This window comes from Myotis daubentonii, chromosome 2 (assembly GCF_963259705.1).
Source record: "Myotis daubentonii chromosome 2, mMyoDau2.1, whole genome shotgun sequence".
NCBI classification, from domain to species: Eukaryota; Metazoa; Chordata; class Mammalia; order Chiroptera; family Vespertilionidae; genus Myotis; species Myotis daubentonii.
The window spans coordinates 159,406,208-159,433,830 of NC_081841.1; the positions used below are offsets into that span (position 1 = coordinate 159,406,208).

A 27,623-nucleotide genomic window follows, 5' to 3' on the forward strand; every position below is an offset into this window, starting at 1 on the left:
ATCCCCAGTCATGGCACATACAAGAATCAACTAATGGATGCATAAATAAATGAAACAACAAATCTATGTTTTTTTCTCTCTCTCTAAAAATCAATAAATAGCTCAGCCAGCATGGCTCGGTGGCATCAACCTATGAACCAGGAGGTCATGGGTTCAATTCCAGGTCAGGGCACATGCCCAGGTTGCAGGCTCGATCCCTAATAGGGGGTGTGCAGGATATAGCCAATCAATGATTCTCTCTCATCATGGTGTTTCCCTCTCTCTCTCCCCCTTCCTTTTCTGAAAATATTTTAAAAAATAGAATAACATAAAAATCAATAAATACAAATTTTAAAAATGAATAAAAGAAAATTTACAAATTTACCCACAACAGGTGTTGACAAATTGTGGTTATACTTGCTGGTTTCAAATAGAAAATCATTTGATCGTCACCTACAATTCCAATGAACCTTTAACTGTATACAGGTAACATCTATTTGTTTTTATTAAAAAACATTTACAATCGGCCCTCCGTATCTGCAGGTCTCTCATCTGCATTCAACCAACCACGGATCAAAAATATTGAGGGGAAGAGGAAGGAAACCGTCAGAAATTTCCAAAAAGCAAAACTTGAATTTGCCACACTCCCAAGTACTATGCAGAATCCATGCTCCATGTGAATGAAGTGATGTGTGGTACCCTGTTGTAGCCTGTATACAGATGTATGTTATATGCAAAAGTACCATATGTCATTTTACATAAAGGACTTAAAGTATCCTTGGATCAGGTACCCACAGGAACCAATCCCCCTCTGATACTGAGGAGCAACTCTATTGTGATTGCAAATGGCAATTGTGGAAAATTGAGAAAATATTGAAAAGTATAAAGCAATATAAAAACTACCCATCACATGTCTATCCAGTGATAGCCACCAAAATATATACGTTTTGTATTTTCTTTATCTTTATTTCTATGTGTTTATAAAACCTAAATTTTTTTTTACTTAACATACCATGAGGCCCAGCTGGCATGCTAAATGGTTGAGCATCGACCTATGAACCAGGAGGTCATGGTTCAATTCCCAGTCAGGGCATATGCCTGGGTTGTGGGCTCGATCCCCAGTAGGGGTTGTGCAGGAAGCAGTTTATCAATCATTCTCTCTCATATTGATGTTTCTCTTTATCCTCCTCCCTTCCTCTCTGAAATCAATAAAAATATATTTTTAGAAAACATACCATGAATTTTCCCATGTGACTAGATATTCTTTAATAATATCATTTTTGGTGGTGAAACAGCATCCATTGCATAGATGTATTATTTAACTACTTTTCTATTATTGAACACTTGGGTTATTTCCAAATTATATATATCAAATATATATATTTCCTAGAGGGAAAACTATCTATTGCTATAAAGGTTGTTTACATTTTCAGTCTTCTTCATACCTATTGTCAAATTGTCCTCAAATGTTATACAACTGTACACAACCCTCACCAGTGGATAGAAATTAAGGCATGAAGAAGTCAGCATTGGTATTAGCACTATTTGTTACACATTTCATTTGCAAATCAACCTCCAAAAGGGTATTCCCTTTTTCATTTGAGCATTCACTGCGCTTGCTCCACAGCCAGTGGTCGGCAAACTCATTAGTCAACAGAGCCAAATATCAACAGTACGACGATTGAAATTTCTTTTGAGAGCCAAATTTTTTAAACTTAAACTATACAGGTAGGTACATTGTTATTAACTTAATTAGGGTACTCCTAAGGCTTAGGAAGAGCCACACTCAAGGGGCCAAAGAGCCGCATGTGGCTCGCAAGCCGCAGTTGCCGACCACTGGCTAGTGCTTTTGCCATCAAACGAACAGCAATTGCCTCTCCATATGATGACATAGCTCATTGTGATGCTGTTGATGTGCACACCTTAATGTTCTAAAAGATTGTTTGGTATAATAAGTTCAGGATTTTTCTCTTAACCTTTCCCTTGATGTTTAGAGTCAGAATTCAAATACTGTACAGTTTAAGCTACAGTATGTCTGACCTATAAACTTGGCTCAAGGCATTTATATTTATATCATTTTTGTCTGCTTATTACACCAGCAAGGCGGGAAAAAGCAATCCAACTTCCACTGAAAGGTAAAATTCTACTTTTGGGGGGTATATTACTAGAGTTTTAAAAATATGTTAGGGCCTTAGCCGGTTTGGCTCAATGGATGAACATCGGCCTGCAGACTGAAGGGTCCCGGTTCGATTCAGGTCAAGGGCACATGCCCACGTTGTGGGCTCGATCCCCAGCAGGGGGTGTGCAGGAGGCAGATGATTAATGATTCTCTCTCATCATTGAAATTTCTATCTCTCTTTTCCTCTCCCTTCCTCTCTGAAATCAATAAAAATATATCTAAAAAAATGAAAGTTAGGTGAATTCCAGTACATGTAGGAATAAGTGCAGATTGGGAGTTTTATGAGATAGTTCATGAGCACATTTAAATCCAAACTTAAATATAAAATTTACTGTAAGAACTGGGGTGGAAGATAGTAAAAAAAATAGGTACTTTCCCCTTCAGATATTAACTTAATGTATACCAAAAAGAAGTATATAATCCTAGTTATTTACATATTTTTCATCACAAAAGGAATGAACAGAGCATCTTTCCTCACATCTCAATCTTTTGATTCAAAATGGCTTAAATTTTTATGCATCTCATTAAAGCCTCTATTGTGTTCTTTTCTCGATGACTTTTTTTGGATGTGTGACTTAAAGTAGTTGCCATTAATAACAAAATAAATAGATTAAAATGTGAAATATTTTAGTGAACAATAATTTCATGTTTTTATTGATATAGATTCTAACACTAGATGGACAAGTAATAAATACCATAAAAGTCACTTTATTTTTCCTTTTTTTATTAAATGTATTGGAGTGACATTGGTTAAAAAGTCACTTTAAATTGAAAAATCTATGCCCCTATAAATTATTTTTTCCCCCCATTCTTGTGTTTTTCCTGTGGCCCAAAATCACTCAGTAATTTGATTGTGATATTACATAACTGGGATATTCCATTAATATTTTCAAATCAAAGTGAATAAAATGTTATCTAAAACGCTTTAGATTCCTTAATTTCAAACTCTCCCTGGCATTTTGGCCAAACAACTGAACACAGATATTTCTTTTGCCCTTGTCCTCCTGTGAACATTGCCCTAGTGATAGCTCCATATTTTTCTCGTCTCATCATTCAGAAGCTATTTACCCATTTTTTTTCCCCACAGCCTCCTTCAAACTCCCCCCACCCCCATCGCTGAATGCCTGTTCAGCCCCCACCCATTCAGGCGTACTTATTCCCGTAAAGATAGTGACACTTATGGTTTATTCTAAGACTAAATCTGTGTTGCCCAGTGACTAAGGACTTAAGTATGCACGCTGCTTCTATGCTTACCCTCCTACCTAACTTAACTACTCAACTTTTTTTTATTTCTTTTCCTCAGCATTCTCTGTTTTGGCACAGTTCAGTTAACACACCACTGCCAGGCCACTAATTGATTTCTGAAACCTGACATTTGTTTTTTGTTTTCTCCTATCTTCCTTAATGGCACAGCACTACTAAGCAGGAAGGAATGCAAAGAACTAGAAAGTTCAAAGTAATTGAGGATCTGTCCATTCACACTGTCTGGCATCAGGCCAGTGTAGAACCTGGAACATTTGAAAAGTATTTATCAAGTTTTAACCCTTTTTGCTAAGTCGATGAAGAAGGTTTGCAGCTGTAGCATTTGTGTTAGCAGTAGCAAGTAAGCTTCGTGGAACATGTTCTTTATATGTTCAGAATCACATGGCAAATGTCACAAAAAAAGGATTACTTTCCAATTTCCGTACCATTGTACAGTGTAAACTAGTTATTTTCTGTGAGATTGCAGAGCTCGGCAATTCAGAGAAACCATTACTTAAAAGTGGCAGCCCTATTTCATGAATCCTTATGTCAAAAATGAAATTTAAATAAATGCTACTGTATTCGAGCAAAAAAAAAATTGTAGTTAGCTTTTCTGTTGTAAATGTGCTGCAAGCTCAACCATAGCTAGGTTCAAATATCTATATTCTTTAATGAAAGTGGAAATGTGTGTGGGGGGGAAATGAACAGGACTATAAAAATATCTTATTAAAGATTTATCAAATAGCTGGGGTTTATTTTGTTGTTTTTGTTTGCATTGGGGAAGCTTTTGTAAATAAAATCATGTTTTAAAATGGTGTAAGATGTAGAAACATTTCTAGTTTAATACCTCGATTTTATTGCAGTGAAAACTTAGGTTGAAATAACAGGCCACTGACATTGGTAAAAAGAAAGACAAAAGGAAAGATCTAGATAGGTTTAAATGAAAATTAAAAATATAAGTGGATACCAAAGTGTATTAATTCTAAGTTAGATTTAGATTAAAGTTAAAAAGAATACAGAAGTTCTATTCAGAGTTATCTATATCACACTCAGGCTTGATCATGTCATCAGCATTAGATAACTAAACTTTCAAAGATCATTTTTTACAGTTATATTAAATCCCATACCAATTCAATAAACTTTTAAAGTTATGTAATTACATAATTGGAATCAATATTAGAGAAAATCAGGATAGCTTTTATTAGGTGAAGGTGAGTAATATGGGATTGTTTTCTGAGAAAAATGTTTGCAAAAACACATAAAATAATACTTTGGTAACATGAAAATAGTCGTCCAGCATTCTCTGAAAGCAGTGATCACAGCTATATTAAAAGAGACTGAAAAGGGAAAAAGTTCACAGCATATTGTTTTTTAATAATAAATAAATACCTCTAATACTTAATGTGTATATTAACTTTTAAAATCTACACACTTCAGTGAGAGCCATACCTTTGATAGGTTTACTCTTTGAAGTTAACATTTTTCTACAAATTGTTTTTTTTAAGCTGTTTTACTGTGAAGTGATGAGTAATACATGTAAAATTGTATATATAAAATTGTCTACTGGTACAATGTGCTGTCAACATATATGCATATGCAGTAATAGTCCAGGCATTTTTATTGCAGTTTACTGTTCGGGCTTCCAAATAAGCCAGATAAAATCATGTACAAGAACATTAAGGATTAAGGGAAGTGGTTTTCTTAGTTGATTGATGGCAAAAATTCACCTTCCCATTATAACAGTAAACGGACAGTAATTTATTTGGCTACTACTTTCCTACAAATTTGGATTCCCAGTTTTCAGAGCTGCTGCGTGTCTGTTTGTGGCTTCTTTGGTTGTCTTTTTTCGTAGGAAAAGGTGCCACGGTGTTGGGTAAATATGCTACATTTCTTCTTTGTAAACATTAAACTCCATTTTTTGAACATACAGGTCTAGTAAAAATAAGTCAAAGATGTAATGTCTATTTAAACACATTTGATCTAGTCGTTAGTGCTTAAATTAGATTCCATGCTAAGCTGGAATCAACAGTGTATTAAAAACTTAAAAATTTATATGGTCCATCCTCCCCTTCATACACAGATACGAGATAGAAATGTGTGTGAAAACGTCTTCTTACCACTTCAATACTGTAAGAAAAAAACAAGCTTTTTATGCATGGGCTTAAAAAAAAATACCTGCCATTAAACCTTTTATCCAGGACACGTCTAATTTGCTTTGCTAAATGGATATACTCACTGATAAAGAAACACAGAGACAAGATCTGCTTTTTAATTTGTTTATCACACCGTCCCTAGTTTTCCGCTAAAGAAAAGTACATTTTGTATATTTAAAAATATACACTCATTAAACAAGTCTTTCAAAACCTTAGCGCCCCCTCCCAGCTGCCTCCTGGGTTTCAACTTTTTTGAGTTTCAGGTCCTTGCACAACACCTAAGACGTGCAAAACTGTCTTTCTTCCTATTCCTGGCAGAGAACAGTCCTGAGAGATCGCCCTCCACGTCTCCACCCTAATTCCCTCTCTTCCGAGGCTCCGCCGGCTTCTCCCCTTCCCTCCGCCCCGGCTCCGCCAGCCCCCGCTCTGGGAACTTGTGTACAAACTGCGCGGCCGCCCTGAGCGCGAAGCTCGTGGCTCCAGAGGGGTGCGGTCAGCGCGGCGGAGGCGGGGCTCTGGGGGAACTTCTTCCTTCTCATAGGCTAGCCGTTCCGGCCCGGCCGGCCTCGGGGCCTCCGGATTCGCCCTCGCGCTGCCAGTCTGGCTGGAGGGCCACGCCCACCAGGAGTTGGGTAAAACAGACGCGGGCGTCAAGTGTCAGTAGTCGCGGGGCAGGTACGCGCGTTCGTCGTTCGCTCGCGGAGGCCGGCGGTGGCGGGAGCGGGCTCCAGCGAGAGAGAGAGCGCGGCGGGGCGGGGCGGGAGAAAGTGGCCGCCCGGAGGACGCCGGCGTTTACGCGTGGCGGAGCGGAAGAGTTGTGCTTTTCGTGCGCGCCTTCGAACACCGTGCCGACCGTAGACGGAGGGGTCCGCCCGGAGCCCCCCCTCCTCCGCCCGCGGCCCCGCGCGGAGCTCGCCGGCCCGAGCCAGCGTGCGCCAAGTGGGCAGCGCTCTCGACCCGCGCCCAGCGACCGGAGCCGCCCCCCCGAGTGCCCATGGCTACGCGGGTGCTATCCTTGAGCGCCCGCCTGGGACCCGTGCCCCAGCCACCGGCCCCGCAGGACGAGCCCGTGTTCGCGCAGCTCAAGCCCGTGTTGGGCGCCGCGAACCCGGCCCGCGACGCGGCGCTCTTTGGCGAGGAGCTGAAGCATCCGCACCACCACCCGCAGGCGCAGCCCGCGCACCCCGCAGCCCCCGCAGCCCGCGCCGCCGCCCGCGCCGGGCCCGCGGCTGCCCCCCGAGGAGCTGGTCCAGGTAGGAAGAGCGGCTCCCCTCCCGCCCGCCCTCCCTCCCGGGGTTCGGGCGTGTCCCGCCGCTGCGACGCGCGGGCGACAGGGGCCGCTCCAGGCTGGGGCGTGCGTCGGGGCTCCCCGGGAGCCGGAGCGGGGTGGGCAGCCCCGCCCTGCCCTCCTGGCCAGGGCACCCCATTTCGCAGGGAGAAAGTCGATCTGAAGGGTAGGGGGTGGGGGTGGGGTCCCCTAGATGAATCTGCCCTGGTCGGTCCGTCAGGGAAAGGTCAAAGGGAAGTGGGTGCTCACGGACACCTTTGGTTTTTTCTTACATTTGGAGGATCAGACCTCGTAACTCTCGCCCAAATTGAATTGCGCCCCTGCGCCTTCATCCCCCACTCCTTCCCGTGCAATGGCCTTGGAAGTGCCCCCCTGTCGCACGTCGTCTGGTGTTGAGTGGAAACGCAAATCGGGGTGCTGGGAGGGGCCCTCCTCGGGGTCCTATTTTCATATCTGTTGGCTCACCCCGCTCTAGACGCGATCGGGGAGCTGCTTTGGGGAGGCCGGAAAAGCAAAGGTTGTATTGGAGTGTTTATTTATTTATTTTAATTTAATTTAATTTAATTTTTACCTAAAAAGAAAGCTGGGGTGTTGTTTTCTTCGTGTGCGCGTAAATTTCCTCCCGGAGCCGCGCTGAAAGCTGGCAGTTGGCTCTTACACTTGCCCGGCAGCCGAATTAGAGCAACCGCCTGTTTCTGTCGCCCACGCAGGGGAGTCATATAGCCCAGAAAAAACTTCCCGGGACTTTTAGCCTGTCCCAAGGAAAAAAAAATTGGAAACATACCCACACTCAAACAGCTGGAAGAGCTAAAATCAGAAACCACTAACCGCCACGGGAGCGAAGTGCACGAAAGGGTTTACTTGGGTTTATTTCGAGGCGCTTCATGTAATAGCCCCTTGGTACATGGTATATTTGCTGCTCGGCTCCCAGTGGGGGGGGGGGGGGGGTGCTGCGAGCGTCGCCGTGCTGTGAATGGGCAGTGGCATTTGTCAGAGATGTGACTCACATGACCAGAGCGTTAATTTTATTTTTAAATCGTGTTTATCCGGGAAACCGAGCCTGCATCCTCACCGAAATGATACGAGGGCCGATATGAAATGCTTTTGAGCTTAAGTAGTCGCAAAAAAATAGGACTGTATTATTCACCGATTAAGATGTCACGCTAATCACTTTGTGAGCCACCTAGTTAGGATGTACTTTTTAAATTTCCTTTTCGGTGTTAAAAGAGGAGATGGGTTTATATGTTAAACTAGGAGAGAAGATAGCCGTAAAACGGCGTAAGGCTTGTTACAAGTTGGATTATCTACTTTAAAAAAAAAAGCACCATTTGAAAACGATTTGGTTCATTCAGGTTATCAATTTGTTTTGCATAGGAGACACCAAGAGTGTAAGGCTTGACTGAGCTTTTTACAGAGCAAGGGGGAATGTAGCATTGTCCCACCGAGAAGGACATGATAAATGCTTTGCTGATGACTGTGCTGGCCATACAGCAGCCTCTCCCCACCCACGGGCGCCTTAGCACCACTCTACCAAGGGAGTGATTTTCCCCTAGGTAATTAAAGATCTGTTTCAGATAGGGATATGAATAGGAACATTTCATTATCATATTAACCAATTACAGAATCTGCTGATTAAAATCAACATTTAGAACAAATGTTGAATGTGAACTTGTTCTTTCAGTGGATACTATGCTTTGATCAAAACATTGTATTTAGGCTTCTATTGAATTGTAAACCAAAAGAAAGGCACCGAAATAGCTAAGGAATAGGTTTTATATTAGCTATTTAAGCAATATCCAAGCCAAAAACAAAACAAACCCCACACAACCTCACAACTTTGCAATATTATATTTAAGGTTTGCTTAGTTAAAAAACACACACACTTTAAAGAGCTGTATGATATGAACATAGTAGTTTGGCAATATTACAATACTGTACTATAGTTGCAACTTAACTGTGTGATGGGCAGGGAATTCTGCTTGTATGTGAGTGATAAGGTGTACCATATTCTTGCATCAGAAAGGAGTATGCTCTCTGTTTGCTTCCTTTTTTTCTTGATTTGCCTCATTCACTTTTTGTCCGCAGTTGATTGTGGGAGCGATTTTACCAAATACATGTTTTACAGAGTTTCGTAAGGTTTGATGAACCAGTTATTACACAATTGACAAATAAACCTGATATGTTTATAAGCAACATTAGAAGGAGTTTGCCTAAGTACTTTTCACAAGGATTGTTGGGGAATTTTTAGTGAGCACCGTTTGTTTATCCTTCCTGAGATGATGAATTAGGTGGATTATGCATGTTTGTATCCCTTTTTTTTTTTTTTTTCAGACGAGATGTGAAATGGAGAAGTATCTGACACCTCAGCTTCCTCCAGTTTCTATAATTCCAGAGCATAAAAAGTATAGACGAGACAGTGCCTCAGTCGTAGACCAGTTCTTCACTGACAGTGAAGGGTTACCTTACAGTATCAACATGAACGTCTTCCTCCCTGACATCACTCACCTGAGAACTGGCCTCTACAAATCCCAGAGACCGTGCGTAACACACATCAAGACAGAACCTGTTACCATTTTCAGCCACCAGAGTGAAACGACGGCCCCTCCTCCGGCCCCAACCCAGGCCCTCCCTGAGTTCACCAGTATATTCAGCTCACACCAGGCCGCAGCTCCAGAGGTGAACAATATTTTCATCAAACAAGAACTTCCTACACCAGATCTTCATCTCTCTGTCCCCCCGCAGGGCCACCTGTACCAGCTGCTGAATACACCGGATCTAGATATGCCCAGTTCTACAAACCAGACAGCAGTCATGGACACTCTTAATGTTTCTATGTCAGCCGCCATGGCAGGCCTTAACACACACACCTCTGCCGTTCCGCAGACTACGATGAAACAATTCCAGGGCATGCCCCCTTGCACATACACAATGCCAAGTCAGTTTCTTCCACAGCAGGCCACTTACTTTCCCCCGTCACCACCAAGCTCAGAGCCTGGAAGTCCAGATAGACAAGCAGAGATGCTCCAGAATTTAACCCCACCTCCATCCTATGCTGCGACAATTGCTTCTAAACTGGCAATTCACAATCCAAATTTACCTGCCACCCTACCAGTTAATTCGCAAAACATCCAACCTGTCAGATACAACAGAAGGAGTAACCCCGATTTGGAGAAACGACGCATCCACTACTGCGATTACCCTGGTATGTGGTCTTACCTGGTTGAAGCATCATCGATTTAATGTTTGTGTCTTTGTGCTTTTTTCCAAACACAGGTTTTAAAATTACATAGGACAGCAGTGCTTGACAATAAAAATCACCTACTTTGTTCTTTTCATAACCCAGTCTCGGTGCCTTTCCCTGGTTGTTCCGTTTAGTCGTCTATTGCTTATTTGAGGTGTGTTTTTTTTTAAGGCTAGATTAAATTCTGGAAAAAAGTTATTTAGACTTTTTTTCTTTAATATTAAATAAAAGAATTTTTAGTTATGCCAGAGTTATTTTATTTAACATAATCTTCAATCATAAATTGGAGCTTTTAATTCTAAATTAAGTACCCTGAAAAAAGATTACTTAAGTAAGGTAGGAGAAAATATGGTGTGCTAATGAAGTGGGGATTGAGTAAGGCTGCTATAAGATAAGACTGTCTATCCAATAGATTTAAGGGTAGTTCATGTATGCTCATCCTTGAATGACATACATGACCCAAAATATGAATTGATGACAGTAATGAATATATTTCCAAGTTGCTGGCATAAGCTAGTTTATAAATAAAGCAGGATATAATTTATTGGCTATGGTACATGATATGGCATGCCATACTAAATGAAAAAACAAGAAACGTTAGGGGTACAGAAAATGGCAGTCATCTTGGATAATGATTAACATTGTCAGCTCTGAAGCCATTAAAATTTTTAAATCACTGAAGTATATGTTACTACTTACTATAAAGCACCTACTGGAATATAAACACATTTCCCATTTGTAGCTTGGCTCATTATCCTCTTTTTGCTAAAGTGATACATACATAAAGCAAATCACTTTAATAAGGTAATAGGGGAGTGCTTTTTAAAGCTGAAGCTTCAGCTATCTAGCATAAGAGATTTCTTCTTTAAAGCCAGATTTTAAACACTGAATCATCAAATGTAAAGATTTCAAAGGATCTCTAAAATGACAAGCTGTTCCTCTCCTGCTTTATTTTAGGCTGCACAAAAGTTTATACGAAGTCTTCTCATTTAAAAGCTCACCTGAGGACTCATACTGGTATGTAATTTTCTTGTTAATTCTCTGAGTTGTGTAAATAGTGTAAGTGGTATTCATCCTTTTAAAAGCCAACACTTGTTTGATCTCTTCTTTCTTCTGTCAACTTTTATTTTTTAATGGCCTACCTTTTCAGCCCTGGCTTGGCTCAAAATTCAGCTCAGTGAAAAAGTCTGGTTCCAGGAAGGCTGATGTTCCCTCGCTAAGGCCTTGCCCTGTCACCTCACATAGAATTAATTACCCAAAAATGTAAACAATGATGTTTACTAATGGATTTTAAAGCTTGTAATGGCACTGCTATTTCTTATAAAGGGACAAAATGGAACTAATTTTTTTCTTTAACAAATCAAGTTAGCTTCTACAAAGCTATATTAAACATTAAAAACTTGCCCATTTAGCATGTAAAGCACAACTGCTTAATACATTATCTTTAGTTTTACCATTAGCCTAAAATATCAGTGTTGAGCATGTTTTATGTGCTTGATGAAAGGAAGGGCGGAAATTACAGAGTATTAAAATCAAACAGAGATGGGGTCGTGGTTTAGAAGTTTGTCTACACCCTACCCCAGCCCACATGTGATGCATTTGAAAGACTTGATTCTAGCTTATATTTCATCCTTTTTCAAAATGTGCTTTTAAATTTTATAAACATTTTATTTTGTCAGATGTATACAATCAAATGCTTTTTAATTGTAAAACTTTGTATCAGAACCCATTTTAGGTTGAAATCAGGTGGCATGCTTTCAAACCATCCAAATACCCAAAATATTTTCAAACATAAAGGTGGTTAGTATTTGTGATTTTGGTTAAAAGGATAGCACTAAAGGAAAGAACTTATATAAAGTGATTATGTTTTATTTTCTCTCATTAAACAAAGCCTAACATAAAGTTCAAAGGATAAGTTTGCTAATAAAAGCAATGACCTAGCAAAATGTTTTATTCCATCATTGCTATGGAAACCAAAGTATTCAACAGTTCCTTTGAATGGGTTGTTGGATTAGTGTAAGGACTTGAATCTCCCCAGGCTAGATGTTACTATGGAAATTGAGTTTTGATAAATGAAGTAGTTATCTCTAACTGCTGCATTAAAAAGTAAAAGCCTTTGAATGAAGGTCAGTTCTGAGACTTAGCACTGAGAGGAATATGACTGCAGACATTTTGTATGCCTGTTAGGTATTGCTTGCTACTTATTAAAACCTACATAGTGTTGGCAACAACGTGGTAGATTCCAGGGCTTTCTGAGAAACTGCTTTTAAAGAAAAGACATTTCTTTTATGAATCAATGAAATGGATTGTTTGGGTCTGTCATTTTCAGATATAGACAAATAGATTGTATAAAGGAAAAGATCCTATGTAATTAGCCCAAAGTAGAAATTACATTTATAGTTGAACAAACTCCCATTAAATGTAGAATAAACTCAATCTAAAGTTTTCAAAATACAAATGACAAGGCCAAGAACACATTCCATATAGAAATGCTGAAATATCCTTTTGTGTACAATCTATGTTAAGGAAGGAAACATTGAAAATGGGTTTTACCTGAATTTTTATTAAGGAAGTAGAAGTAACTGAAATATTCGAACTGTTGCGTTGTGGGGTTGTTGTTTTTTTAAGTCCTTGAAAGGAGAGATAGGAGGGGAACATGTTTTTTTTTTTCATGAGGTTAAAGTCTCCTAATAAAAGAGGGGTGCAATTGCATATAGCGATGTAATCAAGTGCTATTGGCAGGGATGTAGTCAGAGCATATCTAAATGGCCTTGCAACCCCTGCAAGTCAGGGTTTAGTGCTCTGAATGCTTATACCTGCAATTCTGGAACTTGACCTGCTGGCAAAGAAATTTAATAGTGGGTTGTCTTAACAAAGCTTGTACTAATAAAAACAAACCGAAAAGAGGACTGAAGCCTAGTTTGGGTCCCATGCATCAACTTTTTTTTCACGTGATCGTAAACAGTGTAGCCATGGACATCTAATGAGTGAAACCATTTAATCCAGTTTAATAAAGTTTTGTTTGATAGTCTTTCAGATGCCTTGGGGAGGGTTTGTAACAGACTTGTTCATCTGGCTAAACCCGTTCTTGGGTAATCATAGAGCATTGAGGTTGTTTTCTCCTCATTTCTAGTTTCTAGACAATGCCTTTTAAAATTACCTCTCTCATTGCATCCTCCCTACCCTGCCTGTTGTTTTTTAATGAATGTATCTGAAGCCAGCAAAGGCTTGGGTTTTTTTGCTCCCCCCCCCCCCCCACTCCTTTTTAAGGCTCAGGCATTTCTAAAGTACTTCTCTCATTTAATAGCTTTTCTTGTTTTCTCTCTGTCCTCCCTTGCCCAATCTATATGGAAATGTTGATCTTCTATTTGACAATATAAAACTTATTTTTTAAATGATTGCCATTTTGCAGGCAGAATATGAAGCACCCTAGCATTTCTTTGGAATGAAATTGTAAATGCTTTAAAATGTCAAGTTACCTTATGCTTTAAAAATGATTTAAGCAATTAAAACATCCTACATCTGAGTTCTATTGCTTTTTCCGAATTTTCAGATTGCAAATGCTTCTTAACTTGACTTGCAAATTGAACATAAGGAAATAGTCTTTTCAAAACAAGACTTTTCAAAAACAATTTTGGATGAAAGAGTAGATATTTTCTTGAACCAGAAGTCTCATAGCATTCAAGTTTTTTCTAAGTTCATACCCTTTGGGGTTTTTTTATTCAGAAAGAATAGACAAATAATACAAAATTCTATCTTTGTATGGTTAGACAAAATATCTGACTCTGTTTTAGGAAATAATGATATTTCACTTTTCAAAGCATGTTACGTCTTTATGTACACGATGGCGTACGTACAGACTTATAGAGGTACCCCTTATATAGGGGTGTGTGGGTGGTTGTGTGTGGTACTTGGAACGCCATGTCATGCCTCTGGTTAGACATGATCGTGGCTGCTTCTAGGTAAGTGTCAAGAAGTGGTAAATTTCCAAATCAAAATATTTGTACTTATAACAACACTTAAATGTGACTATTACTGAAATTTGTGTATGCCTCATGATGTATTCAAGGGGCTATACTCATTGCCACGGTTTAAAAGTTGCTCCCAAGCACCTTGCTTTTTCTAAAAACTCACATACCCTTTTGACCTTGCAAATCACTGTGCCCATTAAACCAATTCATGAATCAGATTAAAAATCTACTGCAACCGGTGATATAGTTGTTTTTGTTCATATACCTATCTTTAATTTCATAATGAACATTTAAAATAACTCAGTATAAGTACAAAGAAAAATTTGGAAGAAATTGAAAAGTTGTTCTTACCACTCATACTGTTTTTTGTGTTTTTTTTTTGTATGCTTATGAATACCATAAGTTAAAATACTTTTTTTTACATTGAATGTGGAAATTTCTCTGAAACTTGTGCTCACACGTTAGGAAAAAAGTACTTTGCAAAGATAAAATTCTGAAAAAGTAAATAGTGAACTCAATACAGATGTTTGAAATCTAGTGGTTTTAGTCATATGTGTGAATATGTACTTAACCCTAGGGGCTATGCTAAAGCAGTTGGGAAATTAGGGTCTAGTAACATTTTTAGATCACTTATCAGTCTCTGCTATCTGGAACAGGGCAGAAAATGAGCACTTGTGCAGAAAAAGTCTTTGAGCAGCATGCACACTTGGCTCAAGTGACTCTATGCACGAGCTGTTAAGGTGCACTGATCCCAAAATGGCTTCCTAAGGGTTGACAGGAAAAGGACAATTGGAAACAACCCCACAAAAGAAAATGGAAACCTACAAATACCATAGGAACACAAAATGGACTCACTGGTAGCGCTGCATGGCACAGTGAGCTGTGTTCGGGATTCCATAGGAAGTCTTAGAAGGATTTTTAGCCTTAGCCTGGTTGTGGGAAGGGGTAAATTTCCATGTTCTGCCTTACTTGATGATTATGTAGGACACTATTTCCTAATGACATTTATATTAAAATGTTGCTATGTGTGTTTTAAAATGCATAATCAATCTCTGCTTGAGATTTGTTGCTAAGCATTGATTTTAGTCTCAGTTTGGGTACTAAAAAATCCTTAGGTATAAATTTCTGTATAATTCTTTGCTCTACATTATTACCTATTAAACATGCTAGGTATAACTTTTTATTTTAAAATATCAACAGTGTTGACAATATTTTTATTTCTGTCATTTTCCCACTAAAAGAAATATTAAAATGTTCTGAAAATGAGTTTTTTTGTGTGGAAATGGAGAAAAGAGTGTGAACGGCTTTTAAAAATATAAAGGATTTCACTTTCTTAGAAAATTATTTAGAACTAAAATCAGCATAAGGATATATATATTATATCTGGACTTAATGGAGATGAATGATACAGTTTGGATCTAGGGATCAATATTGTGGTTAAATGTGTAATTTGTGTTACTTTTAGAGGTTAAAAGGTTTCCAGATTGAAATTTAATGCCCAATGAGTTTTTGAGTCTATATTTCAAAACTATGCAGGAAAAAACATCATATTTAGCCTATAGTGTTAGATGTTACTACATAAATATTCTTAAATTGTTGTCATTTGTAGCTTTATTTTATATATTGACAGTTTCAAGCTTATGTAAAAAAAAAAGTAGTGGTTAAGAGACTTGCTGGTCTCAGACCTCTGGAAAGGTATTTATGAGTTTGAAAGCTTAGAAACAATTTCTTTTTAATGACTCTCACTAGGAAGATTAAACTTTGCTTCTAGGACTTGTTCTTTCATCTGAAAAACATTTTCATAGGAAATTTTTGTTCTGCAATGATAAAGCTTGTCAAAGGTTAAGAAGTTTAATTTGATTGCATTTTTTACCGATCTTGCAGAGAAATTCTTCTCTTATAAACTAGTGGGAGACGATCACTTCTAAGTAGATTAAATAGAATTGCCGAAGTTGAGATAGAAACAATCAGCTGTAAAGGTAGTTTAATCACCCAAGGTGATTTTACTTTGCCAGATATTCTTAGTTCTATAGAATGTAGTAGCTGTTTGCTTGACGACCTATATCTTTTCTGGTGAAAGCTTAGAAACAAAGTAATGTCCTACTTTAGTAAAAGTATCTCTGTAGCAGCATTCTTATTCTGTCAGCCTGTGTTATTTATATTCAAGGATCTCCAACAATTCTGATTAAGGGTAGCTTATTGTTTTAGAAGTACCCTGTCACTAACTTCCATTAAAAAACATCTAGGCAGAAGAATAAATTTCTTTTTTAATAACTTTATGAATGCAAACCTTAGAGTTGGGAGGAATCCTCCTGTTCAATCCAAATTAAGAGAAAGGAATAAACCAGAGAGAGACAAGTACCATATGTGTTCACTCATGTGGTCTCTAATGAACAAACGGAACTAACAAGCAAAATAAAAAGATTCATAGATAGAGAGCAGGCAGACAGCTCTGCTGGGTGGGGCCGGGGGGCAGGGGAGAGATTGAACAAAAAAGAAAAAGAAAAAAGATGCTCATGGACATGGACAACAGTGTGGTGATTGGGGAGAGAGGTAGATGGAGGTGGAGGAGGGGATGGGGAGATAAATGGTGATAGAAAAAATAAAAGAAAACAAGAATATTTAGTACTCATTCAGTGCTGGGAAAATGAAAACATGGAATTTTTCTATTTTGTCAAAAAAGTAAAGGTAAAATATTTCGATACTTTAAAAAAATTTTAGTTTGGACCCTTATTATGAGAAAGTGAATCTGAGCGTTGTCTTTAGACTCAACAATTGGTATTTCATTCCACTGTTAACGACAGCGGATGTTTTCCATTGCTTTTGTTGAGAACCCTCAGAACAGCAGTGGCTTAGGAGCCGAGAGATTCATTCTGCTGGGACGGAGACGGACCTTTGACCGCTTAGCCCCGGGTCCAGCCCCTTTAGGTTTGGCAGATCACTGTTCTTTGTTCCCAGGAGGAGTCCCCTCACTCCCTCTGACCAGCAGTAGAGCCTCCAGAACGTCCTGGTTTCCATCAAATGTATCTATTACTGTAAAAGAAAACTTGTTTATGTAGAGTTTATCTCTTCCTGTACAACTATAGTATGAATAATAACTGATTGTGAACGTGGCCTCCAAAGAGGCAAAAGGCAGGATTCTCACATAAACCCACATTTAGTCAGATTATCCTCAGTGGTCTGAGGCAGTATAGAAAATGCCTTATTGCAGGTGGGTCCATAAAGAAAGGATAGTCCAATAGACTCACACTAGATGCTATCCTGTCTCTTACACTTTCCCTTCTTTTCATTAATGAAAATAACAGAGTTGGCCAGACTTCGGCCAAATATGTGGTTGTTCTAAAGAAGTATTAGGAGAAGTTTACAGCCAGGATAGAAGCCAGTGTTTGTCCTTGAGGAACTTTCAAAGCCAGTTGAGGGAAAATATAGCTATTTGAAGCCTTCATACAGCAGTATAGATGCAAATGAAATCAGTCATTCAGAGGGAATTTAACTGATGCTGGGAGCCAGAAATCTGTCCTAGACTGTTCAGAGGTTTTCTGAAGAGGTAAAGGAGAATCAGATTTTAAAGAAAGAAGTTAAATACAAATTGACCAACAGGGAGAAAGAAGGGATTTTCTTATTTAATATACCTTTTAAAGTAATCAGTTTAAAGTTGGGGACATTAATTGATAGGGATACTCTATTAAATATCAGATGCATTTTATAAATACTAATAATACTAATCTTTAAAATGAACTGCCTACCCTTCTGTTCCAAGTATAGATGTATTACATAGAGCATTAATAAAGAGATTTTTTAAATTACTGGCACTGACATTTAAAATTAGGAATTAATGAGCCTAAATCATCCTACTTTATCTTTTTTTAGATATTTAATATCTAATATTTATGAATTTCTTTAATTTGGGGATTAATGTTTCTTATTTCTTTACCTTTTATTTAAATATATAAAGACTTTTAGAATCTAAAATTCCTTAAGTCTCTAATTATTGAAAAAATTCTAATTATTAAATCGCATGAAAATATTTTCCTTCTGAAATACGAGCTTGTTTTGAGTTTAAAGACTCAAATTTTAAGAATTAAGTACTAATTATTAAAATGATTTATTCCACTTTAAACAGTTTGCTTTGTTTTAAGTCTCCAAATAGGATATGGATTTTAAGTTCTTGGAAGCCAGAGACCAAGTCTTATTTGTTGTATTTTGCAAGTCATTTAGTACAGGTTACACTCTTATTTACTAAACATTGGCTTTAATTCTGATGGTTTTAGCCTTTATCAGATGTCATTGATTTGGATAATCTTTTAGCTTTCAGAAAGAAAACCAGATAATAAACTTAACAACAACATGCTATTGATTTCAGAGAGGAAGGGAGATGGAGAGAGAGATAGAAACATCAATGATGAGAGATAATCATGGATCGACTGCCTCCTGTATGCCTCACACTGGGGGTGGACCCCCCAACCCCCAGGCACATGCTCTGACTGGGAATCGAACCATGACCACCTGGTTCATAGGTCAATGGTCAACCACTGAGCTATGCCGGCTGGGCTGCTATAATAAACCTTTAAAAAGTCACAAAATAACTAAAAATATTTTCACCTATGATATTTTCTTTTGTTAGAAGAATTTATGTAGAACATTCTAGGCAAAGGCCTTGGTATGAGTCTATTGAATATGTTCAGCAGAGCAGAGAAACCTCCCATTCTATTATGCTAGTTTCAGAAGTCATTTTTTACCTGTTCATAGGGGGGGGGGGGAGGGGGGGGAATAAGAATTTTTTAGCTCATCATTAAAGATTTTTCAAATACTTCACAAACATATTGCGTGGCTAACCCACTGAAGTTCACTTAGCCTGGGATAAAGGGGAACCATTGTTAGATAATATTGGGATTGTCAATGCCAGCACAGGTCAGATTTCAGGACTCGGTGCTTCAGATAGTCTGGGGTAAGGCCTACTCCGAGTTCCTTCAACTGTTCCTCAACCGACCTTCAGAAGTGGCTTTGAAATCTTTAAATAAACTTGAACACTGTGTAGGTGTTCTCTAAATCATTCATATAGAGCGTATTAATGTTTGCTAATGGAGGGTTTAAGAAGGACATTAGGGATAAGTGGCTGGCGAGGATTCTTAATGTGGAGCTCTCATCATTTTGCTTCTAACTCAAACTATTGTGAGGACTAAGTGACACTATGAGAAGTGCCTAACTCTGGAATATGTGCTCTACGGATGTTTGTGCCTGTGCCTGGAATTGATTTTGCTTAACATTTCTCAAAGAATATATTGATTGACTTTATCAGTATGGAGAGTGTATATGTTTAACTTGGACTTTAAAAAAAAAAAAAAAAAAGATTAGGGATTCCTAGCCAAAATAGTCCTGGTAATTTTAAAATAGAATGAGGAAATGCATACTTTATTTGAGAGATAAAGTGGAAGCTTGTTTTCCAGGCTGTACAAACTTGTCACTTTTTTCTCTTTGCCTTTGGAAAGTTTCACATTAACAACATGAGAACTTAAAAATAAAGTTGATGTTGAAAGAGCTTAACTAAATATTTTAAATTGGTGGTATTGGAAAAGGATTCTGTAAAAATCCAATTAAGCTTTTGAAAGTTCTATCCTGTTGAAATAACTTAAAGGAAGTCAGTTTGGTTTCCCAGAAGTACTGTGCATAGTGTTTCTGGCTGAGGAAGAAAGGCACAAATTGGCTATTTGGCCAGAAATTGGGTACCAGCTTCCTCTACAGTGTTTTACTTGAGCAGTGTTGACACTTGAACAAATCCCATAGAAACTGCCCCAAGTGGGGAACAGTTGTCCTTGCTTTTATAGTCAAGACTTGGTCCCATAACTAATGTCCCAGACACTGGTAGTATTCTTGGCTGAACAACCTATAGATGTGCATAAATTGGGAGCAAAATCCCAAGTGTTTTAGGAAGTTTAATAGCTACCGTTTTCTAACCAATCAGTAAAGTAAACTTTAAAAATACTGGTACAGTTCATTGCTTTATAGCCAATAAAAATAGCGAACAAAAAGAGTCTAGTGTCCCTTGTTTCTTAAACTCTGAAAAATCAGAATGATTTTTAAAATTGGGGCACTTCAGGAATTTTTTTCCTTGCCTCAGACAGCAGCAATAACTTTTGCCATTAAATGTCAGTAAGGTATTTTAACCAACACGTTTGTTTTTGTGACTTTATTTTTCATGAGAAATAAAAACACGTGTGCAAAAATAATTTTTTTTGGTATTTGATTTACATCTGCAAGAGTGATAGCTCCCTTTACTGCTAGTACTAAAACTTATCTATGAATTAAACAGATTAAGTGTGATTATAAGTGAAAGAAAAGTAGTTTATTTCTTATGTTACTTAACAGGTTTGAGTGTATTAGCTTAAAATCTTAGAATTTACTATGAGAAGAAAAAACAATCCAGGAATTGTGATGTCTATTTTTACAAATAGAGTGATAGGAACCAAAAAGAATTTAAAAAATAAAAATAGGTGTGTCTTGGTTCAGAGCCAAAGGAGAGGAGACAGGAAAGGTGGCTTGGGGATGCATACCATAAGGAGTTGAAAGAAATCTCATGGGAAATAATTGGCCATCCTGGCTCTGTGAAATTTGTACCTTCTTATCCTTATGGAATTTTGTTTGAGAATCAGACTGGTTATCTGAATAGCAAAACCGTATTAAGCACAAGCTGTAGTAGAAATCTCAGTTGATGTGGGTAATGTCTTTTAAAATTTGGACACAGTTGAGTAATCTTACAACTTCCTGAATATGATACTGCTAAATCAGGCAGAAGGGTGGTTGAGTTTCATGGTGATAGTGTTCAAGGCAACCCTGAGGTTCTTCTCTTTTAGAAGAAAACATTTTAAAAGGAATTTCAGAGCTTGGCTAGTCAGAGTTTTTAAATGCATCCATATACAACTCAGCTATAAAACAACAGTACTTTAATATGTAAATTTATCTCAAGCTCTCATCTTAAACTAACATTCATAGGAAATTATAATAACAGAGCAATACTATATAGGAACTACTAATGTTCAAGTGGGAGATTCTTAGATTTTAGGATTTATTTAGGGGACTACATAATCTCAAATAGGATTAACTAATTCTAAAACTGGGAGTTAAGACTGCATTATAAATACTAAGTAGTTTTGAAAGATTAGCAAACTTTAGATAACGATAAGAATAATACAAATTGCCATGGGACAGCAGCTCAGTTATCAATTAAAGTGAGGAGAGCTGTGAAAGAATAGGTAGATTGAATGATTAGTAGGAACTTTTAAAAGTATATATTACACATGTAAGCTCCATGAAGCCAGGCATTTTTGTTTTGCTGGCTGTGGTACTCCAAGCATTCAGGGCAGTGCCAACCATATAGTAGAAACTTGGCAAATCATGTATAAGAATGGGCAGTGCTTTACAAAGAAAAAAGAATGCATGAGTCAGCAAGTATTAGAATTATTATGGTTGTTTCATGACTACCTAAGTGAAATAAATGATCAGTACAGGACTTTCTGATCCGGTTGAGGAATTTATTAAATATCAAATGCTGCATAAAACTTTAACACCATTGAACTTGAAACTTTATCTTTGTTCTGCTTGAATGTGCATGTGCCACTGTGAATTTCTAAGAGCAAGTGCCCCTAATATTCCATTTTGGAGGCTGTGTGTTCAAGGGAACTGTCGCATGTGCTGACAGTTTTAGTCGGCTAATCAAGAAACATCGAGGCCAGTTTGTGAAGTAAAGGGTGTAAAGGGTTGCAGTCGTGTGACCTTAGGTTCCTTGTATTGGTGATCTGAGAAGCACCCTTCCTCCTAAGTGCCATCTTTAGTTTTTTCCTCTCTTGGCCAACTTGTAGCCATTAGTCCTATACTCAATGCGGGTTTGTAGACATTGTGTTCCCATAGTAATGATAAAGCCACCCAAGCTGTCTAGCCATTTTTATGGATTTACTTTTACAGGAGCACTGATTCAACTTGCGCATTTAAAATTGCAAGTTTTTCATTCTTTAGTAGTAAACAGAATACTTTTTCTTTATCTAATCCTGTGAAGTAGCTTTCTATGAGACACTGACACTGTTGACTAGATGACTTTGAGGGAAGTAATTCCATAACAAAATTCATGAACTTCTTTTTGGACCATGGTTTTTTAAGAAAATTTCTTTTCAGGCAGTATCTATGATGTTTGACTTAACAAGCAGGGCACCTCATCTCTTCTCTTTGTTCATTGTCACAGGTGAGAAGCCATACAAATGCACCTGGGAAGGCTGTGACTGGAGGTTCGCACGCTCTGACGAGCTGACGCGCCACTACCGGAAGCATACCGGGGCCAAGCCATTCCAGTGCGGGGTGTGCAACCGCAGCTTCTCCCGCTCCGACCACCTGGCCTTGCACATGAAGAGGCACCAAAACTGAGCTGCTGCGAGGGCCTGCGTGCCTTTGCAGTCACGCTGATGGTCTGCAGTTCACTTGGCAAAATTTTAACTACAAACTTAACTATATATATATATAAAAAGAAAAAGCAAAAAACTGGAAATGTATATTTTGTATATTTGAGAAAACAGGGAGTACATTGTATTAATGCCAAAGTGTTTGGTCCTTTTAGGAATCTGGAATGCTTGCTGTAATGTATATGGCTTTACTCAAGCAGATTTCATCTCATGACAGGCAGCGCATCTCAGCGTGGGTAGGGGGGTGGGGGTGCAATGTGTGTTTGCAGCGTTTTTACCTAAGCACCATCTTTTAATGTGACCGTGTTTAGTAAACAAGTCAGTTGGCAGGCTGAAGGAAGAAGGCTGGATTGTATGTCAAGATTTTACTTGACATCAAGTTGTTTCCAATAATAGAATAATTCCTTAGAGGTGTACACAGCGTACCTGGCAATTCACAAATAGCCATTGAACAAATAAGTGTTTGTTTTGTTTTGTTTTTTTATGAGTTGCCTATATTTGCTATTCAAAATTTTGTAAATATGCAAATCAGCTTTATAGGTTTATTACAAGTTTCCTAAGATTCTTTGGGGGAGAAATCATAAGTAATTTGAAAATAACCATGAATGCATTTACAGTTAAATTTTGTTGTAAGATACCTCTTAAAACCCTATTAAATTCATTTCTTTAGGGGGAAAGATAATCATCATTCAAATGAACTTAAAAAGCAGATTTAATGCACTGATTAAAATGGGATTTATTTTAAATATGAAAGAGTTTTATATGAATTGTGAACTCAAGAGCTTAAAGATAGTTACAATATATGAAAGTTAAACCTCTTAAAATAAGCTAAACAGTATCATTTTGCAGGCGGAGGACTTATGTAGTTTTCACATGGCAATGTTGAATTTATGATGCAGTTTTCGTGTATGAAAACGTTGAATTTATCATGCAGTTATTTGTTCATGCAGTACTGTTGGTTAAATGCCAGTTTAAGTGGATTTTGCATGTAATATACAGTGACACAGTAATTTTACCTAAATTACAGTGCAGTTTAGTGTATCTATTGTTCATATTGACTCAGTGTCTACCTTTAATTACAAATGACATGTTGAAAACTTAAGGAAGCAAGTACTGCATATATGCAATATAAAATAGTAATGTGATGCTGATGCTATTAACCAAAGGGCAGAATAAATAAGCAAAATGCCAAAAGGGGTCTTAATTGAAATGAAATTTTAATTTTGTTTTTAAAATATTGTTTATTTATTTTGTGCTAATATAGTAAGTTTTTTTAGAAAATTTTCATAACTTGATAAATTATAGTTTTGTTTGTTAGAAAAGTTGCTCTTAAAACGTGTAAATAGATGACAAGTTGTGTAAATATTTTGTAAGCGGCTTCGAAATGTTTATACGTGGAACTTATCTACATGAAAAGCTAAAATTGGTTGCTGTTTTGCTTCTTTTTCCCCTCTTATTTTTGTATTGTGGTCATTTCCTATGCAAATAATGGAGCAAACAGCTGTATAGTTGTAGAATTTTTTTGAAAGAATGAGATGTTTATATATTAATGAAAATTTTTTTTGGAAAATAAAAAGTGCCTAAAAGATTCATGTTGTGCCTTCTTCACCTACGATAGCAAACCTGGCAAATTTCGAAAAACAAAAATACCAAATTACATTTCCAAAACTTTAAAGCAGCTGTCGCCAACCAATGGTCCCGCGGACCACTGGTGGTCTGTGAGGTCCGAAAGGTTGGCGGCTGCTGGTTTAAAGGGTCTATCAGGGCAGTTAATAAAAAAAAGTTTCTGCATTGAACAAATACCTACCTTTGTTTAAGACAAAAGAGAGGAATTTGTTTTTAAACTATGATTAGAGGTATAAAGGGAGGCATAATTCATGAATGCTGATTTTTTTTCTGGTTAGTACCTTTGATTTGATGTGATGAAAACAGAACTTTGGTCTTCCTCCTAAAAACTTGTAATCCCAGTTGAATGATGAGAATCACACAAGACAAATCCCAATTAAGGGACATGCTACAAAATACCTACCCAGTCTCTGGCCAGTGTGGTTTAGTTGGTTTCAGCTCAGTTCGCATGAGCCGAAATGTCTGGTTCTATTCCCAATCAGAGCAAATGCCTGGATTGCAGGCTCCATCTCCAGGGTGCTCCCCTCCTCCACTGACGTCTCCTCTCTAATAAAAACAAAACCTACGCAGTACTCAACTGTGCATATCATGAAAAACGGAAAATCAGAGAAGCTGTCAACAGAAGCTTAAGGAAACATGACAACTAAGTGTAATGTAAATTATATGGGATTCTGGCACAGAAAACACACTTTAGGGAAAAATAGGAAATGTGAATAAAATAAGGAATTTAATGTTTGTTTATTTTTAATAAATTTTTGTTGTTAATCACCTGAGAATATTTTTCCATTGATTTTTAAAGAGTGGAAGGGAGGGGGAGAGACAGACACATTGGTTACCTCCTGCATGTGCCTGACCAGGGCCAGGACCTGAGGTACACACCTTAACTGGAATTGAACCCACGACCCTTCTGTATGTGAGCCAATGTTCTATCCACTGAGCAACTGGCCAGGGCTGGAATTTAATGTTTTAATATTGGTTTATTGCTTTCGACAAATGCATCACACTAATATAAACTACTAGAGGCCTGGTGCATGAAATTCGTGCGGGGGGGGGGGGAGCGGGGGGAGGGTCCCTCACCTGGCCTGCACCCTCTTGCAATCTGGGACCCCTTGGGGGCTGTCCAACTGCTGGCAGTCAGACTTCCCTCTCGCAATCCAGGACCACTGGCTCCTAACCACTCAACTGCCTGCCAGCCTCATCGTCCCCAACCCTTCTGCCTGCCTGCCTTATCGCCCCTAACCGCTTGCCTGATTGCCCCTAACTGCTCACCTGCCTGCCTGATCTCCCCTAACCACCTCTGCCTCGGCCCCTGCTGCTGTAGCTTCATCCGGAAGGATATCTGAGATGATGTCAGGAAGGTTGTTTGGCTTTCCAGTCTAATTAGCATATTACCCTTTTATTATTTATATACTAATAAAAGGGTAATATGTTAATTAGACCAGATATATTCCAGACATCCTTCCAAGCATTCTTCCGGACAAAGCCATGGTGGTGGGGGCCAAGGCAGAGGCAATTAGGGGCGATCAGGCAGGCAGGGGAGAGTGGTTAGGGGCAATTAGGTAGGCAGGCATTTGAGCAGTTAGGAGCCAGTGGTCCCGGATTGCAAGAGGGATGTCCAATGCACTGGGCCTCTAGCTATAGAGAATAGAGAATAGGGAGGGATATAACAGGAATTCCATTTTATCTTTATAGTAATTCTATAAATCTAAACTTTTAGAATAAACTTTTTATTGTTTTTTTAAATATATTTTATTAACGTTAGAGAGGAAGGGAGAGGGAGAGAGAGATAGAAACACCAGTGATAAGAGAGAATCATTGATCGGCTGCCTCCTGCATGCCCCCTACTAGGGATCGAGCCTGAAACCTAGGCATGTGCCCTTGACTGGAATTGAACCCAGGACCCTTCAGTCCACAGGCCGACGCTCTATCCATTGAGCCAAACCAGCTAGGGCAAGAACTATTTTTAGAAAAGCAAAGAATCAGTATGATTATTACATATTTTATATATTTTCAATAAATGGGAAAATCTCTGATGTTAGAGCTGAAGTGAAAATTTCAGTTATATAATATGGCATCATAAGTTTATCCAGCCTCTTTTTGTTTGTTTGTTTTAATTTAAATTCTTTATTGTTTAAAGTAGTACATATGTCTTCTTTTCCCCCATTGACCTCTCCCTGGCTACTTCCACCCCCAAGCACCTACCCTCACCACCCTACTCTCTGTGTCCATTGGTTATGCTTATAGGCATGCACACAAGTGCTTTGGTTGATCTCTTACACCCCCATCCACCACCCCCACTCCCCACCGCCACCCTCCCTCTTAGGTTGGAAGGTCTGTTGGATGCTTCTATGTCTCTGGCTCTATTTTTGTTCAACAGTTTGTTGTTCATTATATTCCACAAATGAGTGAGGTCATGTGATATTTATCTTTCTCCAACTGGCTTATTCTGCTTAGCATAATGATCTTCAGGACCATCCATGCTGTTGCAAATGGTAAGAGTTCCTTCTTTTTTACAGCAGCATCCTATTCCATTGTGTAGATGTACCACAGTTTTTTAATCCATCTGCTGATGGGCACTTACACTGTTTCCAAATCTTAGCTATTGTATATCTAGCCTCTTGAGTCCTCATTCTTCTCTGTCATTCAAATTAATATCCAGCTTGAGAATATAATACAAATCACTCCCTAGCCAGAATTTCTTATTGGGAGAAAAACTTTTCTATTTTTTTTTTTTTTGGCTTAAATTTATTTCTAGAAATTGAAATAGGGAGGCTATAGTTTTGTTTGAGCAACTCCTTATATATGTCCAGTAACAAATCAGGGGTGTATCAGTATTCAGTTGTAATTGATAATTCTATGAATTATGAAATTTTCTTGTGAGTGGAAACTTTCACTCTTATTTTGGTTCCCAGCACTTAATTGTATTAATCTTCCTAAAACTGAAATACTATTTTACCCCAGGCTACAGAGCACAAATGTTCCGAGTCCCTTTCCCTCTCTCCTGTGGGCTTCCCTAACTCCTTTCTTGTCTGCTACCTGCTCAAACCCTTGTCTGCTCAAACTCATTTCAGACTCTCCGTCTTTATTAACCACACTCATTGGAACTTCTTTTGTATTTGGAGACATGATAATTTAGCACTTGAATTATTTTCTACCATAAGTGTTTTTCTTGTGTTTTTTTTCTTTTTAATTTATCTTTATTGTTTAAAGTATTACAGATGTCCCCTCTCCCTCCCCCCCCATTGACCCTCTCCACTCTGCACCTGCCCCACCCCCTACCTTCACCACATTATTGTCTGTGTCCATGGGTTATGCATATATGTGTTTTTTTCCTCCTCAGATTGTCAACTCCTTGGAAGAAACATCACTTCTTAGATTGTCTTTGTATTTCTTGCTCTTATTGGTAAAGTAGATGTCAAAAATAACTATGGTGCTGTATGAAATGGCTTAAGCCCTGCAGGAATGGAATCAATCTAATTATCGCCAACTTTCCTCTT

General features: G+C 38.3%; 1 protein-coding gene across 1 annotated transcript; it reads left to right on the forward strand.

Moving 5' to 3' along the window:
• Positions 1-6,194: 6,194 nt before the first annotated feature.
• Positions 6,195-24,090, forward strand: KLF5 (KLF transcription factor 5). Its single transcript, XM_059684822.1, is given in 5 exon segments — positions 6,195-6,736; positions 6,738-6,806; positions 9,173-10,043; positions 11,040-11,099; positions 22,287-24,090. Coding segments are annotated over 5 exon segments (1,368 nt in total). The 5' UTR covers positions 6,195-6,547; the 3' UTR covers positions 22,466-24,090.
• Positions 24,091-27,623: the final 3,533 nt, after the last annotated feature.